The following is a 17,674-nucleotide window of genomic DNA, read 5'->3' as shown; positions in this document are numbered from 1 at the left end:
TGGGTTAGCGGAGTCTGTAACCTCAAGCGTATGTAACCCGAGGTACCACTGTACTGTATACAGTGGTACCTCGGGTAAAGAACTTAATTCGTTCCGGAGGTCCGTTCTTAACCTGAAACTGTTCTTAACCTGAAGCACCACTTTAGCTAATGGGGCCTCCTGCTGCCGCTGTGCCACCAGAGCCCGATTTCTGTTCTCATCCTGAAGCAAAGTTCTTAACCTGAGGTCATATTTCTGGGTTAGCAGAGTCTGTAACCTGAAGCGTATATAACCTGAGGTACCACTGTACTCTTAAAAGCCCCTGAGCATTTTGAAAATCCAACTTTCCAGTGCTTTACTGCACACACACAGGGAGCTTCCACAAGTACTCTCTGCTTTATGAAGTCGCCCTCCACATATTGGATTTTATATATATATATATATATATGCTTTCGTAGATTTTCACGGGTACAGGAATGCAGGTTTTGGTGTCTTCGGGTGTCTTCCCGTGTAAGAGTTGGGGTGTCTAGGCGACGTTTCGACGAGGTCTCACTCGTCATCTTCACTCGTCATCTTCATATATATTTTATATATATATATATATATATATATAAAATTTTGATGGGGGGAATTAAGGTAAAGGGACCCCTGAACGTTAGGTCCAGTCGCTACCATGCTAATCCCTATTGCCCCCTTTGTATGCCGCCTCTCATCAGATGTTACTAATTAGGAATAAGCTATGAACCATAGCTGGATTCACACACTAGCCTAACTGCCAGTCTGCCACAAGGTATTTGGTGGTGTTTGGCATTGGACCATACCGAAGAAATGATAGACAGGCAGGGCCAATGCTGTAAAAATGCAGCATATAAACTGCATATGCTGTACATATAAGCACATAGCTAAAAGATCTAATTGAAACTCCTACCCCATAACAAGACTATTTATATGCAGTCTGCACCCTCCTTCTCACCAGTCCACTAACAGCAACAGGTGATTAGATCACATTTGGCAAAGTAATGAATTATATAAACTTCCTCAGGATAGCTCCAGATCTCTTTAACTACTAGAGGCAACATCCCATGTTCACATATTCTCACATACTGTATTCTTATTACAACAAAAGATGCAGAGTAGCAAACTGAAGGATACCAGGATGGAATTGAACATGCCTGGCTGCCCCTTGACCAAAATGGTACCTACATGCAATCAAGAAAATAGGCACAAATACAGACTTATGGAAAGTAGGCCATCCAAAGGAATAACCAAAGATCCAGGCTACCAAAGACAGAATCCCTTTACCATATGAGTAATATTAGCCTGGCAAAGCAACAAAGACCATAAAGATTTAAGAGATCTTTTCACTTTTTACTGGAGCATCAGGAATGATTGCTCGACACCAGCAGCATAGACGATCTTCGCTGACTCTCCCGCTGCCCAAAGTACAGTTTAGGAAATACCCCTTCCCCCCAACCCTCTGGAAGGCTGTGCCTAGAATAGCATACCCTCCCACAACACAGAACCGCTCATCGTCCACAACGTGACCCTCCTCTCCCCAATTCTCTTGCAGCGACCAAGTGCCAGGGCTGTGAGCATCCCCTGCCCGCCCCCCCAAACCCCGCTGTCTGAACATGCCTCCGAAAGCAAAACCGCAAAAGACGCCTCTGGACTCCCCTTTTCGCGGACCTCCAGTTTAAACAGACCAGGAGACAGAAGCACACACTGCAACCGCAGTACCTTCTCGGGCGGTTCCCTGAAGGCTGCGCCAGCCCGACCCGCTTCTTCCGCCTCCTTCCTAGGACCCGCCGCGTCTACGGGGCCCCGGACGGGCTGCTCCATCCTCCTGGGGACCTGAAGAGCCGAGGGCCCCGCTTTGTCCCCCCGGGAGCGGCCCTTCCTCATGATGGGCGGCGGCGGCGGCACTTCCTCAGCGCGGGGGCTCGCAGCCTAAGCAGCCGGCCATGGCTGCGGAGGGGGGCGGCGGGGTTGGCGCTGGGAAGCACCTCAGGCAGCGCAACCTGCCTCCCGCGCGGACATCCCCACTCTCCTGCCAGAGGCAAGCACGCCGGGCACTGCGGCAATCCCGCCCCCTCAGCCACGTATCGCGAGAGGTGGGGCCACCGGCGCGCGAGGGCGTTCTAAGGGGCCGGCGGCGCGTCGGAGACGAAGAAGCGAAGTTCGGCGCGAGGTGGGAGGAGCCACACGGCAGGGGGCGGGGAGACGGAAAGGCGAGGGAAGACGCGTCGCGGAACAGCTTGGAAGGCGAGGGGCGGGGGCGGCGCGCAATGCATGATGGGGTACATGGAGCAATGCTGTATAAGTGCAAGGCGGCGCAGAAGCCTTTTTTGTGTGCGGCTCCGTAATGGTGCAGAATGATCCCGTGTCTTCATCCATCACCTTTGCCCAGCTCAACTTGCCTTCCCCAGTAGGGCAGCCCTGCTAAAGAGGGGTGCCCCCATGTGCCTGGCTAAATGGTGGTAGCTAATTGGTCTTAAATCCAATTCTAATCTGGATTACTTTACTGGTTATAAATTATGGAAATAATGATGGGCAGCCTATTAACATTTCCCAACTGATATTTGTGACTTCAGCAGCTATACACAGAGTGCTATCAGTGTTTATGCTGCTTTATTAAGATGACATGTTGCCTGTTTCTGATACAACAGCTGGCTTTTGGCTATTGAGCACTGGTGCCAATCTGTCACAAAAGTACATCCAGAAAGACTCCATTCCCTAGACTCTTTAAGTACATTTTTAAATGTTATATGAAAATGCAAAGCACTCTAGATTCAGAACAGATTGCAGCAGCTTTACTTGGTTCCATATCACTGTATGGAAGTGAGAGCTGGACCATCAAGAAGGCTGATTGCCGAAGAATTGATGCTTTTGAATTATGGTGCTGGAGGAGACTCTTGAGAGTCCCATGGACTGCAAGAAGATCAAACGTATCCATTCTTAAGGAAATCAGCCCTGAGCGCTCACTGGAAGGACAGATCGTGAAGTTGAGGCTCCAATACTTTGGCCACCTCGTGAGAAGAGAAGACTCTCTGGAAAAGACCCTGATGTTGGGAAAGATGGAGGGAACAAGGAGAAGGGGACGGCAGAGGATGAGATGGTTGGGTGGTGTTCTTGAAGCTACCAGCATGAGTAGCTTTGATCAAACTGCGGGAGGCAGTGGAAGACAGGAGAGCCTGGCGTGCTCTGGTCCATGGGGTCACAAAGAGTCGGACACGACTAAACGACTAAACAACAACATATCACTGCCCACTCTGGCCACTCAAACAATGCAATTTGTAACTTTAAATAAGAAATAAGCCCAATTGAACCTTCAGCGTGGCTTACTAGTACCAAGTAAACATACTCATAGAATTGTGGAGTTGGACCATCTAGTTCAACCCCCTGCAATGCAGAAATCTCAACTAAAGCATCAATGGCATGATATTGCCATACATAACTGGAGTAAAATAAAAACTGAGTTTCTAGGAGGGAAGTGAAACTCCCTTCTTTTCCCTGTACTGTAATGTAGCTATATTTAAATGAAAATCTAATAAAAATTGCAGTGATTTTCACAGTTTGTAGCATCAAGGTACAAATTGCTGCCGGAAGGTAGATACTACCAAAGTTTCTTTCATTGTTATTCTCAGACCTCCTGTTGGAGCAATAGGATTGTCAGGAACTCAAGCTTAAGTACTATAACCAAGCCTTGGCTCCTTTAGAAGCTTCAGGATCGGACTCGGTGCCTCTTCATGCTCTTCCAGATTTGCCATCCTTTTGAATCAGGCTGTTCTCCCCAAGCATGGGGCAAAACAAAGAGCAGATATGAAATCTTATATTGTGTGCTTGCATAATCGCCTTCTGCTTAAATTATTTGGACACCATGTTTTTCTCTTGTGTAGCTCAAAGTGTCTTGGATTTGGGGTTTTTTTCTGGAATGACACACACACACACACACACACACACACACACATATATATATATATATATGCTAAAACTTAAAAGCTAAGCAAAACCATCCCTCAGATATTAGGAAGCAGTGCTTCCCTGTCAAATATTAGCAGCTTGACCTGGTTTTTAAAGTCATCTTAACTTGTAGTTGGTCAGGGCACAGTGAGGAAATTGGACTCTAATTCTAACGTTTGAAATGGGTTTCCAGGGCAAACATTTGCAAGCTCTTAGAATCTTGGGCAGCTTTACCTTTTGGAAAAGCTGGAACTTAAATTTAAGCAGACTTTTTAAAAACTAAAATGAGCAGTGCAATGGTCAAATGTTATTGACAGGTAGTGATAATTATTAATACAGTTAATAATAATATCCAGGATGGTGGCGGGGGGGGGGGGGGAGCTGGGAAAGATTTACCATCTGGAATCCTGGAAAGCTACTGCCAGTCACTCCAGATGATTTGGATGTACCAGTGGTCTGATTCAGTATCAGACAGCTTCCCATAACAGGCCTGCATAACTTGAGTCAAGAGCAGACTACCATTGGCTTGATAAATCTCCTGGTTTTGCTGTCTGGCTAGGACTGCAAAATCAAGCTTTTAGCATCCACATGTTTAAAAAAGGGGTGTGTGTTCTTAAGCATCTGTCAAGGCAAAAAACTGACTTAAAATATGTTTATGCTGTTTTTCCACATGCTCAAAGCAGCAGAAGTGATGAATAAACATCACTTAAATCAAACAATGAGACCCCAAAAAAATCATACGATGAAGCCTATACAAAATGACAAAAAATAATGGCACTCATTGACTTCCAACTTACCCAATTAATCTCATAGCCCTTGACCAGACATGCCAAAAATTAACTAGGCCCTATAAAGGCCCTGCTCTAACTTCTTAGGTTAATGTGTGGTACAATATGGTCTAGCTGCTTCTGAACCTTAAACTTCAATTTATCTTCCCTGAGCAGCATTGGGTCACATTGTGCAGTCTGTTCTAGAGTCTTCTGACAGACTATTGTTGGAGACAGGATCCTAAACTATGCCTAAACTAAGTTATTATGTCTTTGCTGCAACTGACCCTGAGATAAGTCTGTTAGCTTTGCAAAGGGTCAGGGAACTTTTCTTGGCAAACAAACTATGGGTTACTGCTGACTGGCAATGCATATATAGAGAGAGGAAAGAAAGAGCAGCAGCATTTTGTGTTCCAGCCTATCTCAGAGACGAAAGAAGCAAAAGAGGTGTGTTATGCCCTACATTTATTTCTGAAAATTTAATGGAGCTTGCTCCCCACCGCCCCCAAATTCTTTGACCATAATGTACTATTTCCATACAGGACAACGGCAACGAGAATATGCTGAGGTTTTCAGTGCTCCTGTTCTTCGCTATCTCGGCAGTGTCAATCAGTGGAAAGAGGCAATGTCTGGAAGGAGCAGCTCACAAGCACAGACCCAGCCAGGAGAATAACTTGCACGAATGCACCCTATATTCCAAATGTAAGTCCTGTGAAACCTGTGAAATATTTGCAAACTATTTAAGTTAGTCTTTACATTAACTAACAGCTCTGATGCCATCCATATTAATTTGATACCCTAAGAATTTATTGAAGTTGAGTTTTTATATTGATATATCAAAATATAACCAAAATATCCAATGGCACAAGAAAAGTCAGCTGCCCAATTGGTTATTTGCATCCATTGGATCTTAGTGAATGTGTGTGTTTTGGCCCACATGTGAAATCTTATTATCACTTGCTCCAGGAATGATGTTAGGTTGTTGTAATTAACAATGTGTGATATCCTGTTTATGCCTGAGCTTTATGCATCAGGGTTTTGCTTCTAAATGGGGCATGCGCTGGGTGGAGTGGGGTAAGAACTGTCTTTAGACATGCTGCTCGTGAATTTGTCAGTATCAACAATTTCAGCTTATGATCATGATTTCCAAAGGGTTCCCCCCAAGTCTTTTTTTTTAATACAGTATAGAGATGATAAGTGCACTGAAGGAATGAAGCTCACATTCTTTTGTATGAAAAGAAATCTGCATTACTGTATAATTTTAAATCTGTATAATGTTAAATTATCATTTCCAATATCAAATTTGAGTTTGAAGTATTTAATTAAGATATTTCCTTTGTAAATTTTAACTTCCCAGTATTCTTTTGGTTTTAAAACATGTTTTTAGTAGCATGTTTTTCATTTTACAAAAGCACATGAAAAATAATGATGGAACTCACTTCCCATTTTTAACTAAGTGTCCACTGTGGGGACTTAACAAAATTCTTTGTCTTCAAAGTTGTGATTATGTTACAAAGTAAACCTTCAGAATGAGATATGTTTGTTTTTAATTCCCCACAGCCTCTTGTTGCTCTGAAGACATTACAAAGGAACTAGCTGATTCACCAGTGATTAAAGTAAATACCACCTATTGGAACCGATGTGGCAATAACAGTAAATTGTAAGTGACTTACCCTTGTTCTTTTTCTCCAAGTGCATTCAATTTTTTTCCTTCATTCAAGGGTTCTTGAATGAAGCATAACTTTGTGAAAAGCACAGTATAAGGCTGCGACCCTTTTTTTGGGTATGGCTTGTGTACCTTTAACAGTAGCATTGCATACAGAAATGCATTGGGTTCAGTTATGCGTTTCATGAAAGTGCAGTTGAACTGTTGAAAACAGGAGCCATTGCAGAAAAAAAGTTGGAAACCCTACTTCTATATGCCAGAAGCATCCCCTCTTTTTAGACTGAGCACTTACATTTCATTGACTTTAATATATTGTATTATTATCAGTGCACAGCAGGTATACACAGGGGAAGAGTTTATTGTATGCATTTTAAAATTTAAAACAATACATAAAAGTAGAGGCTCACTGCAGAATAAAAAGCATTTTTGCATAAAACCTACCCCCATCATCCTATCAAACTCAGAGTGGCATTCAACTAAATTTTAATCAGAACAAATCTATTAAAACTAATAAGTATGACAAAGTTAGGTCATTAATTAAGTGAGCCTACCGTATTTTTCGTCCCATAGGGCGCACCGGCCCATAGGACGCACCTAGTTTTTTGGGGGGGAAATAAGGGGGGAAATTTATTTTTTTCCCCAGGCACGGGGCTGGGGCGGGGGAAGCCCGAGCTTCCCCTGACCCCAGCCCCCAGAACAGGCAGCTCTCCACAAAGCGGTGGGAGAGCTGCGCGAAGCCCGAAGCCTGGGGGGCGCTGAGCGAAGTTGCGCAGCTCTCCCACTGCTTGCCGAGAGCTTCCTGAAGCCTGGAGAGCAAGAGGGGTCGGTGCGCACCGACCCCTCTCGCTCTCCAGGCTTCAGCGAAAGCCTGCATTCGCCCCATAGGGCGCACACACATTTCCCCTTCATTTTTGGAGGGGGAAAAGTGCGTCCTATAGGGCGAAAAATACGGTATTTTGAATAAAACCTATTCTTCAAATGTGGACCCTTGTGTAGACAAAATGTTACTATCCATGCACTAGAGGGAAATATTTAGAGGCTTGGGGATCCCTGAAGTTTGCAAAAGTTCAATAGCTCTTAGGAATGTTGACCAACTATTGTTTGGGATGGAGGTTGGAAAACTGAGGGGGGAAGGTGAAATGGAATAGAGTATCCTGGGAAAGGACAAAGCTGGCTGGCTGAAACCCTAAGTAGGAACACTGAACACTGCAAGACAGTTGCAAATAACACTTGCCTGATAAGGCACAATGGCAGAATCGCCATAGAAGTGGAACAGATGCCTGTGGATAGTATGTGTTCTATAACCAAATAAGTTCTATTACAGAGTGTCTGACCATTTAAGTGGAGGAAGTCAAAGGTGTTAGGATAAAGCAATGGCACATTATTCTCCTGTGTATTGTATACCATAAATACATGCAGGTCTTGAAATATGTGAGTGCAAGGGACTGAACGGCAGAACTCTAATTTTATTGTAAACCGCTTTGAGATTTTTTCTTTAAACTATAAAGTGGTATAGAAATGAAATGAATAATAAAAATAATAAATAATTTTGCCTTGGTACCCTAGCCTAGCCTAAAGTGTTGCATTCCAATAAAGAAAAATGCAGGCTGATCTCTCAGAGCATAGAGGCAGCCACATATGCAATGCTAGTTGTTTTTCATGTAATAACAATGGTTTTTTCTCATGCAACAGATGTCAGAGCTATTTGAAGAAGATAGAATGCTTTTACAGGTGTTCACCATATATTGCACATTGGGCACATCCCCACTACGCAGCTGCTATTGTGTCTGTTCCCATGTGCCAAAACTTCTGTGATGACTGGTAAGTTGGGGGTTATGCTTCTCATTTTAATAAAACAGTATCTTTCAGCCATAAAATGCCCAGGTAAACAGGGAAGTTATAAAATTCCTCTTGACAGTTAACCATTAGGGTGACAGACACACCTCAGTGTGGTTGATATTGAAGCAGGCACTCTTGATTCTTGGGTCCCAAGATATTTAGGGCTTTGTATGCTAGTACTAACACCTTGAATCGGGTATGCACAAAACCTTGCACTGACAGAACATTCGCCTTAGCGCTATTTTGAACACAACCCTGACATTCCCACCACCCCATTACATCCCTGTGCCTGTTTTACAACATGCCCCTTATTTTAAGATAAAGGCAAACAATACAACACACATGCCAGTTCTACTGATGGACAACTTTATTCTACAACACTTCAGCTCTGTATAACTGATGACAAAATTCCTGAACATCTTGCAATAATCTAGAGAACCACACAACAAGCTCCACATGTACTGTGGAGATTTGAACTTCTGTTTCTTGACAAGAAGCAGAGGTTGCTGATAGACTTCTGTTCAAATAACAGAGTTACAGATCCCACGGGGAATGTTCAAGACCTTAGATGCAGCTTTCTGGATTGATGTCTGCTCTCTGGGGGTGGTGTTCATTTGAGCAGACTTGTTCCCAAATGCTAAAATATTAGTAGTTCCTCACACTATGGACAATATATTGCACCTATCTCTGGCCACCATCTAATTCACTGAGGAACACTTTGAAAAGAGTGAGGAATAGTGAGCAGCACTTCTAACACTGCTCTGGCACCCCAGATACCACTTATCCACAACACTTTAAACTCTAGGTTGACAACTGGGGGACCAAGTAGCAGTCTTCAAACTGCTGGATTTGACCTAGGGTGCTCAAGTTATTGACCCACAAATGAGTCTGCTTCAAGCTGTATGCTGTGAAAGCTTTGAACAATGTTTCTACTTCTCCTGTATACCCAAGGCGGAATCTGCAGAACTCTTTTGTTATATAGACAGTAGAATCTGTTTAACATACTGCATGGCTGCTAAGGGTATCCCCATTCCCCACATCCTACAGAGATCCTTATTTCAAAATCCTCTGTACCTTTGTTGTAAAGGGTAATTTTCACAGTGTTCAGAAGAAACAAGAACTTGACTTTAAGGAACATAAGGAATCTTACTTCAAGCTTTCCTCTTTCTTTCTAATGGCTTGGAATTTCCTGCACCAAAAGCTCATTTTTCAGTATATATGTGGACTTTGGAGAGCCCTTAGGGGTAGCTTCCCTTTCCAACCCACCTGCCAAAGAGTCCTTGGACAATTACAGAGGAAATGGTGAACTTGACACATTTAATAATTCTCAGCACTGACATAAGGATTTGTTTTAAATGAAAACAGATCTCTCTGGTGAATCATACTTTGGGAAAGTACATTGCTTTTGTGTTGTTATTTCATTTCTTTGACACTGTACACCATATCGTTTTTCTCCAGATATCCTTTTCTCCAGCCCTCAGTATACTTTAAAGCTGGGTCATCATAAAGCACTTAAAAAAAATAAAAGGCAAACCAAGTACAGTGGTGCCCCGCAAGACGAATGCCTTGCAAGACGGAAAACCCGCTAGACGAAAGGGTTTTCCGTTTTTGAGCTGCTTCGCAAGACAAATTTCCTTATGGGCTTGTTTCGCAAGACAAAAACGTCTTGCGAGTGTTCCGATTTTCCCCCGCTTCCCCCCCTTTTTCTAAGACGCTAATAGCCTTTTAGCCGCTAAGCCGCTAAGCCTTTAATAGCCGCTAAGCCGCTAATAGCGCTAAGCCGCTAAGCCGCTAAGCCGCTAATAGGGTTGCTTCGCAAGACGAAAAAACCGCTAGATGAAGAGACTCGCGGAACGGATTATTTTCGTCTTGCGAGGCACCACTGTAACTGATAAAGTCTCTACTTTTCTACACTCTTATTTGGAAGTAAATCCAACTGAAATAAATGGGACTAACTTCTGAGTGTGAATGCATTTTAGTGGGCTGCAATCTAGTGACTATTTTATCATTTGTTGGCAGCATGGAAGTAAGTTTGTCAGATCCAGTACAAGGTGGGCCTCCAGACTTTTCAATAGTTTGACCAGGCAGAGATTAAACAGAGCTTTTCCTGTCATAGTGCTAGAATGAAAGGAGAAGCTGTGCTTGTGACATATCCCCCTCCTGTACAGTAATTAAAGTAGTTCCCTGTTGGATCTGACGATCACAGCTGCAAAATAACCATCCTGGAAAGCCAATGCTCTTGAGAGCTCTTGAGAAGGGGAAGGAGCTGCAGAAGGAAGAGACAGCTGTGTGCATATCCTGCCCCGCCCAAGCCTTCAAAGAAGCACTGGGGAAAGAGAAAGTGTGCTGCTAATTCACTATCCTGTCGCTCTGAGCTGGAAATGAAAGACATGTCATTATATTACCTATGGTGAGGGCTGTGGAAGGGAGCAGGCGATTAGTCTCTGATGCTGTTCCCACTTGAGAAAAGGATCAGGGACATGCTGCCTTCTCCTTTCCTTTAACCTTCTCTCCCTTTGTCTGTAATTGTTGAAATGTCCTTTAAAAAAACTGAGCTAGAATATTAATCAGAACAGGAGTTATATCATCCCTACTTGTGTTGACAGTACATAGCCTTGAAAAGCAGAACTTTAGGCAATACAAAATTCAGCAATGACACACATGTCGCAAACAATATTGCCAGGCTACAACACGGAGAAGCAATAGAGACTTCTTTTGTCCTTTCCTTTGTTAGTCCTTTCACCTACTCTGCCCACCACCAACTCCCATGAGCAGGCCATGCAGCAAGCAGTGGAGACACAGACAGAGAGGCCAAAGAAGAAATAAGTGTGGCAACTTATTTTGTTGCTTTCTCAGTGGCTTTAGAGAAAAGGTGGGGAAGCTGGAGTCCAACCACATCTGCCCTTGCTGGCTAGGCTGATGGGAGCTGGAGTTCAACAACTTCTGGAGGCCCACAGCTTCCCCATCTCTGCTTTAAAGCTGCAGTGTAAATTTCAAAGTCGTCACACAAGTCACATCTAAATAGCAAACCTGCTTTGAGAAGATGAATGTTCACCCTGGCATTAGCACATTATCGCAGGCACTGCTTATAGGCAGATTTTTACACCTGTAAGAAATGAAAACGTTACCTTTAGGAGCTAATCTTAATTTCAAGATCTTACTACATCTGCAAAAAATTGCCCAGAAGAGTCAACTGAGATGCTCATAGGAGTCTGCAGTTCTTGGAGTTTCAATTATATTTATATATTTTCATGACCAGACAGAAATAATAAACTGAAGAGATGCCTTTATAGCATTTTAAACAATAGATTCTTCTAGCAAACCATGATCTAAGGTGGTTTTATGTCGTCGTCCCCTTTTAATTTGTAGTTCTTTAAGATTAATTTGTAATTAACCTCTTTAAACAATATTAATTTTAAAACTATTACCTTACTGACAGGAACTAATCTTTCCGCTAACCATATTTAAACTAAGGCATGCTTCTTATTTATAATATTAATGTGATTATACAAAATGGACTCTTTGATCCCAGTCAGAAGTTGGGGGGGTTGCTTGAGTTTTGCAAAGGCAAACTTCTACAAGATACAGACTAAAAAGGCTGGCAAAAGATGAAAGGAGGAGGGGAGCCAATGTTGCTAGTGTTATTATGACTCAAACATATTTTTTCATTAATTTCCATGGCAACATAACCATCATACAGTGTCAGCTTTTGAAAAAAAACATGCTATAAAAGACACAGAATTTTAAAAGTGTGTTCATATCACACCTTTATTTTTAAGCACAGATTGCATTCATATAAATGGTGTGACTAAAGCCAAATACGTACTTAATGACCTGGTATTTGTAAACTAATACAGTGGTACCTCGGGTTAAAGACTCTTCAGGGTACAGACTCTGCTAACCCAGAAATAGTACCTCGGGTTAAGAACTTTGCTTCAGGATGAGAACAGAAATCGCAGCGCAGCAGCAGCGGGAGGTCCCATTAGCTAAAGTGGTACATCAGGTTAAGAACAGTTTCAGGTTAAGAACGGACCTCCAGAACGAATTAAGTCCTTAACCCGAGGTACCACTGTAATATGCTGAGTACATAAGAAAGAACTGTGCTTAATTCTGTTAAAATTTAGATACAATCTCTTGCCAAACAAGAAATCATGCTTCAAAGTCCAGTTTATGCAAACATGTTATTCTTTAAGCATTTTCTAGCTGAAAACAAGGTCAAAGGAACTGGTCTCCTGTTACTGAGGGCCCCTGCAGACAGGAATTTTAGTCTGTATTCAAGGTGATTTGTGCTCCTGTGGGTATCAGGATGGTCATATGTGATCTTGCATTCAGGGCAGTTCACACCATCAAAACACTAAGGATCACACAGCATCTGTTATGAGTTTTGCGTGGCCCATAGCTTCCCTACCACCCAAACGTTACTTTTCAGATCACAAATGTTCTAGGTGTTTTTTAATCCAACATTTATAGTACTGCAGTGCTCGGCTACTCTGGCAATGCACAGACTTAAATTTGCTTCTTGGTGATGTCACTACTTTCACATACTTCCTACTGATGCCGTTTTAGTGGAAACAACTGAACTTTTAGCACAACAGTCACATAGAATCATAGAATCTTAGAGTTGGAAGGGACCCAAGGGCCATCTAGTCCAACCCCCTGCAATGCAGGAATCTCAGCTAAAGCATCCATGACAGATGGCCATCCAACCTCTGCTTAAAAACCTCCATGAAAGGAGACTCCACCATCATCTTTATAATCTTTTTTTTAAGGGGATAAGGTTGCACTAAAGTGGGATGCCACAACGCTGTGAGGAATACAGGCTCATTCACTTCTACTGTTAGATCAGCTGGCATTTACTGAGCTGGAAAGGAGAGGTGGAAAGGAGAGGGATTGTGTGTGTGGTGTGTAGGACCCTGTTACTGACCTTAACAGATTGGAGAACTGGGCCCAAACTAACAAAATGAATTTCAATAGGAACAAATACAATGTTCTATATTTTGTTTATAATTTTCACATTTACAAATTTTCCACATTCACGTTCACCATACAAAAAGAAGAAGAAGAAGAAGAGGAGTTTGGATTTGATATCCCGCCTTTCACTCCTTTTAAGGAGCCTCAAAGCGGCTAACATTCTCCTTTCCCTTCCTCGCCCACAACAAACACTCTGTGAGGTGAGTGGGGCTGAGAGACTTCAGAGAAGTGTGACTAGCCCAAGGTCACCCAGCAGCTGCATGTGGAAGAGCGGAGACGCGAACCCGGTTCCCCAGATTATGAGACTACTGCTCTTAACCACTACACCGCACTGGCTCTCACAAGTGACTACACAAGGTTTTACACTTAGGCAGGAAGAACCAGATGCACAGATATAAGATGGGGGACACCTGGCTTTCCAGTGGTACATGCGAAAACAATCTAGGGGTCTTAGTAAACCACAAGCTTAGCATGAGTCAACAGTGTGATGCAACAGCTTTGAGCTAATGGAATGGAAGCAAATGCTATCGGCCCAGCCTACACACCTTCCTCTGTGTTGATTTATGAGAGATGGCACATAAATCAGTCATCTATGCTTTCTTTACCTTGCAGGTATGAAGCTTGTAAAAATGACTTCACGTGTGTTAGCAACTGGCTGACAGACTGGGCAATTGATGAAAAAGGAGAAAACCACTGTAAGAATGCGTGCATCCCCTACCACGAGGTAGTGTATCATAATGATCCACAAACAGTGCACCTATGTGAAGGAGCCAGAAGGCTACATATAGCTCTGCATTTAACACCAGGGATCTAGTCTAGTAGATGTTCCTTCAACAAGAAAAAACTCACCTACTCAAACCCCACCGGTATTCCAATGTCCTTTAGTAGAACTTGTGCACAGTAGTAGAGTAGTAAAGATTAACATTTGGCAAGACGGAAAGGGGCCGTGTATCTCAGCTGGAGATGACTTGGGTGACATCCACACCATACACTTAAAGAACATGGCTTCCCCCAAAGAATCTTGGGAATTGTAGTTTAAGGGTGGTGAGAATCAAAATTATGTGAGGGGTAAACTACAGTTCCCACGATTCTTTATTTAAAGTGTGCTTTAAATGTATGGTGTGGATGCGACCATGCTTCGCATGCAAAAATGTCCATACTTCAGTTCCTGGTTAAAAGGATCAGGCTAACTAGTGATAGGAAAAACCTCTAAGAACCTAGAGCATGGGTAAGCAAACTAAGGCCCGGGGGCCAAATCCAGCCTAATTGCCTTCAAAATCGGAATCAGTGTGTTTTTATATGAGTAGAATGTGTGTTTTTATTTAAAACGCATCTCTGGGCTATTTGTGGGGCATAGGAATTCGTTCATTATTTTTTTTCAAAATATAGTCCGGCCCCCAGCAAGGTCTGAGGGATAGTGGACCGGCCCCCTGCTGAAAAAGTTTGTTGACCCCTGGCCTAGAGAGCAGGTTTAAAAAATGGGCAAGATGGAAACACTGTATAAGCCAGCTTCCTATGTTCTTGTGGAAGCAAAGAAAATTGAGATTTCTGTTTGAGTTGGCTCACAGCTGAAAATAAAAGTGACTAAGATCCGAAAGGAATAGAGCTGGACAGCGCACTGAGGGAAGAGGAGTTGTCTTTTTATTTCCATTGCTTTTAGCTCATACAGTTAAGCAATCAGCTGCTCCCCCCCCCCCATTTGTACAAATGGCAGAAAGGAGCAGTGGAGGGCGAGTGCTATGTGCCCTACATGGGCTGTTGTTAATCTTGGACCAAGCTTTTCCAAGCATGCCGTAGTAGAAAGATCTAGAGCAGGAGGAACATGTGGTCCAATTTTGCAAAGCTCGTGTGTCATCAAGAGCCATTTCATTTTGTGTCTATTGCATTGGATGTCGTAAATTTAGACAGTTTTGTTTCTCTGACTCCTAGATGTATGGCAATGGGACAGACATGTGCGAGAGCATGTGGGGAGATTCACTGAAGGTAAGTGACTCCCCCTGCCTGTGCCTGCAAATGGATGAGATGGATAGCAAGGTCGTCAAGCTCTTGGAGGAGAGGGCCACCGGTAATAGTAGCAGTAGCAGCAGAAGTGATGAAGAGCAGTTCTGTCGCCTCAAGTTGGACAAAATAAAGAAGCTGAAGGAGCCGAAAGACAAAGGTGTGGAGACATTCTAAGTGCCAGGGTTTCTTTAGGTTTTAAAGTGATGCATGTTGCACCTTTCCACTATTAAAACGATACTCAGAGTGGCCATCAGCCACACACAAAAAAAATACAATAAAGTGACTGAATAATTAAAATAGCTTAAAAAAATTAAAAGCCTGAAAAGTAAACAGTGTGGCAGATAATGAAAGCATCAACCACCATTAAAAATGCCATGGCTAACCGAAAGCCTACCTCAAGAAAATGGCCTTCACTTGGTGGCAGAAGCTAAAAGGAGAGGGAGTCAAACAAACCTCCACAGGAGAGAGTTCCATCACAGGGGGCTGGCACAGAAAAGACCCTGTTGTACATCATCAGTCAATGTCAGGATCCACAAAGGGGCCTTTTCACCAGATCTCAGAGTGCAGGCAAAATGGCATGGGGGGGCGGCAGTCCATAGGCATCCTGGGCCTGAGTCATTTAGGGCTTCATTTGTAATAACACTTTGAATTGTCTAGATGTTGCTGGACTACAACTCCCATCATTACTGACTATTGCCCAAGCTGCCTGGGGTGATAAAAGTTGTGGTCCAACAACATTTGGAGGGCACCATGTTGACTGTTGTATATAGTTGCTGAAGCCACTGCTGTAGCTAGTTGGGTGCTGACTCTAGTGTGATTATTTCAGTTCGTCCTGCTCTCTCCATTTGGGAGAGTAGGCCACTTAATCAGTGTTCTTCAGCCTAGGGTCCACAGATGTTGTTGGACTTCTAACTCCCATCATCCCTGACCATTGGTTAAGCTGGCTGGGGATATGGAAGCTTAAGTCCAACAACATCGGGATACAAGGTTACATCATGCTGAAAGGCAACATAAATCAGCTGCTGGCTTAATCCCTTCACTCATTTACTTACACAGTGCATAATAGAATTACAAAGCCAGTTAATGAATACACAAGTGAGCAAGGAAGCAGTGCACCTGCAAATCCTAATGAATTGCAGAATTGTTTTATTAGGTTCTTTCAGAATCCACTTCCAGCTCTGTTTAGCTGTATCCGTACTGAGCGGGTTTCCATGGCAACCAGACCTAACTGCACTCTTCACTAATCTGGTCTCAGCCTCCTAGCAGCTCTACAAAAGGAAGTGGGATAAAGCTCCAGGCTGGAGATATAAGCAGTTTTAACAATTCCTGCCTGTTACCTTTGGCATATGTCACTTGATTTGAACTTTGGAGTTCTGCTTGCCTTCATTGATTAGATACTTAGCAACAACTGAAGTCAAACCCACACCATACATTTATCCCAAAGACACCTGGGAACTGCAGTTTGTTGGGTGTTGATGATGAAATTCCCAGCACTATTAACAAATTACAAAACATGACCTCTGACTAACATAGTTTAAAAAACGTTATATTGTCATCTTTCACAATAGAAGGACATAAGCAGTGAAAATAATTGTAAATAATAATAATAAGGATAAGGATACAGAAGGGAGGGAGGGAGAAAACCAGGAAAAAATGAGTGTGGAATTCAACATTACCATAATGGCTGCTCTTAGGTCTGCAAGGGGTGGAATGGATGAAGTAATGATGGCCCTCTAGTTCCTTAGATAAAAACAAGAAAATAGAAGAGCAATTGAAGACTTAACTAAGCATGAGATAAGTCAAAAACCTTAGGTAACTATTAAGTAGTCTTCACTACATAACAGTAACAGTACCCTTCCAAAAGGCAATATGAGAAGCCCAGTATTACATGCACCTCTATTAATATTTGTGAAAAAGGATATCGGGTCTCTCTAGCTTTGACCATGGACAATTTTAGAACCTGCTGGGTGTCTTCTAAAAACCTTCCTGCTCCAGAATTAATATTGGGATCTACCTGATCATCCCCAGGATTTTCAGTTATTGATATGAGAGTCAATATTGTTGTTCCGCCTGGCCTTTGGATTGGAGCCAATTTGATTCCCTCCCCCCCCCTTTTCTTTTTTCTTTTCCTTCTCCTGCAATGAGGCTACATTTTAATATTTTAATGTTCCATTATTTTAATGTTGTATTTTATTTTTGTTTTTAAGTTGTAATCATTCATCTTGTTTTTATTATTGCTTGTAAGCCGCTCTGAGCCTGGCCTTGGCTGGGGAGGGCGGGGTATAAATAAAAAAATATTATTATTATTATTATTATTATTATTATTATTATAGAACTCAGGATACTATACAGGAGCCTGCTACTGTTAGGAGGGACTAGAGTGGGCAAAGAATGCCCTAGCAGTAGCCAGTGCTTGCTCCAGGTTTGAGAAGGCCCTGGCCAGTGTCCTCTGGTGGGCCCTCTTGCCATAGATTTAAAGAATTGTAGAGTT

The 17,674-nt window shown here is 42.8% G+C and overlaps 2 protein-coding genes and 1 long non-coding RNA gene across 3 annotated transcripts in view; 1 reads left to right on the top strand and 2 right to left on the bottom strand.

Moving 5' to 3' along the window:
* MAST2 (microtubule associated serine/threonine kinase 2) overlaps nucleotides 1–2,085 on the bottom strand; it is a 155,514-nt gene extending 153,429 nt beyond the window's left edge. Inside the window, exon 1 of the mRNA XM_081193140.1 lies at nucleotides 1,717–2,085. Coding sequence (XP_081049266.1) covers nucleotides 1,717–1,881 — 165 coding nt within the window. The 5' untranslated portion in view covers nucleotides 1,882–2,085. The remainder of the gene's footprint in view (nucleotides 1–1,716) is intronic.
* A 3,140-nt stretch (nucleotides 2,086–5,225) lies between these two features.
* On the top strand, nucleotides 5,226–15,513 carry LOC308586539 (riboflavin-binding protein-like). The gene is made up of 5 exons (XM_081193249.1): nucleotides 5,226–5,408; nucleotides 6,267–6,366; nucleotides 8,065–8,193; nucleotides 13,795–13,906; nucleotides 15,112–15,513. The coding sequence occupies exons 1-5, from the start codon at nucleotides 5,267–5,269 to the stop codon at nucleotides 15,355–15,357; spliced, it is 729 nt and encodes a 242-aa protein (XP_081049375.1). The 5' UTR covers nucleotides 5,226–5,266; the 3' UTR covers nucleotides 15,358–15,513.
* LOC308586551 lies at nucleotides 9,515–17,235 on the bottom strand. The gene is made up of 4 exons (XR_014007923.1): nucleotides 17,032–17,235; nucleotides 16,860–16,999; nucleotides 10,168–11,317; nucleotides 9,515–9,722 (listed from the first exon to the last, which is right to left on the bottom strand). It is a non-coding gene; the product is annotated as an uncharacterized lncRNA (long non-coding RNA).
* Nucleotides 17,236–17,674: the final 439 nt, after the last annotated feature.

Source organism: Podarcis bocagei (assembly GCF_964188305.1).
Source record: "Podarcis bocagei genome assembly, chromosome: 5".
Taxonomy (NCBI): Eukaryota; Metazoa; Chordata; class Lepidosauria; order Squamata; family Lacertidae; genus Podarcis; species Podarcis bocagei.
Note: the sequence above shows the minus strand (reverse complement) of the source record. Positions and strands in the feature narration are given on the sequence as shown.

What these genes read in the sequence shown, in the direction of transcription:
- LOC308586539 (XM_081193249.1), top strand. Translation starts at nt 5,267, where the DNA reads ATGCTGAGGTTTTCAGTGCTCCTGTTCTTCGCTATCTCGGCAGTGTCA. An exon ending in ATGCACCCTATATTCCAAAT is followed by an intron (nt 5,409 to 6,266) that starts GTAAGTCCTGTG and finishes AATTCCCCACAG; the next exon opens with CCTCTTGTTGCTCTGAAGAC. An exon ending in CAAAACTTCTGTGATGACTG is followed by an intron (nt 8,194 to 13,794) that starts GTAAGTTGGGGG and finishes TTTACCTTGCAG; the next exon opens with GTATGAAGCTTGTAAAAATG.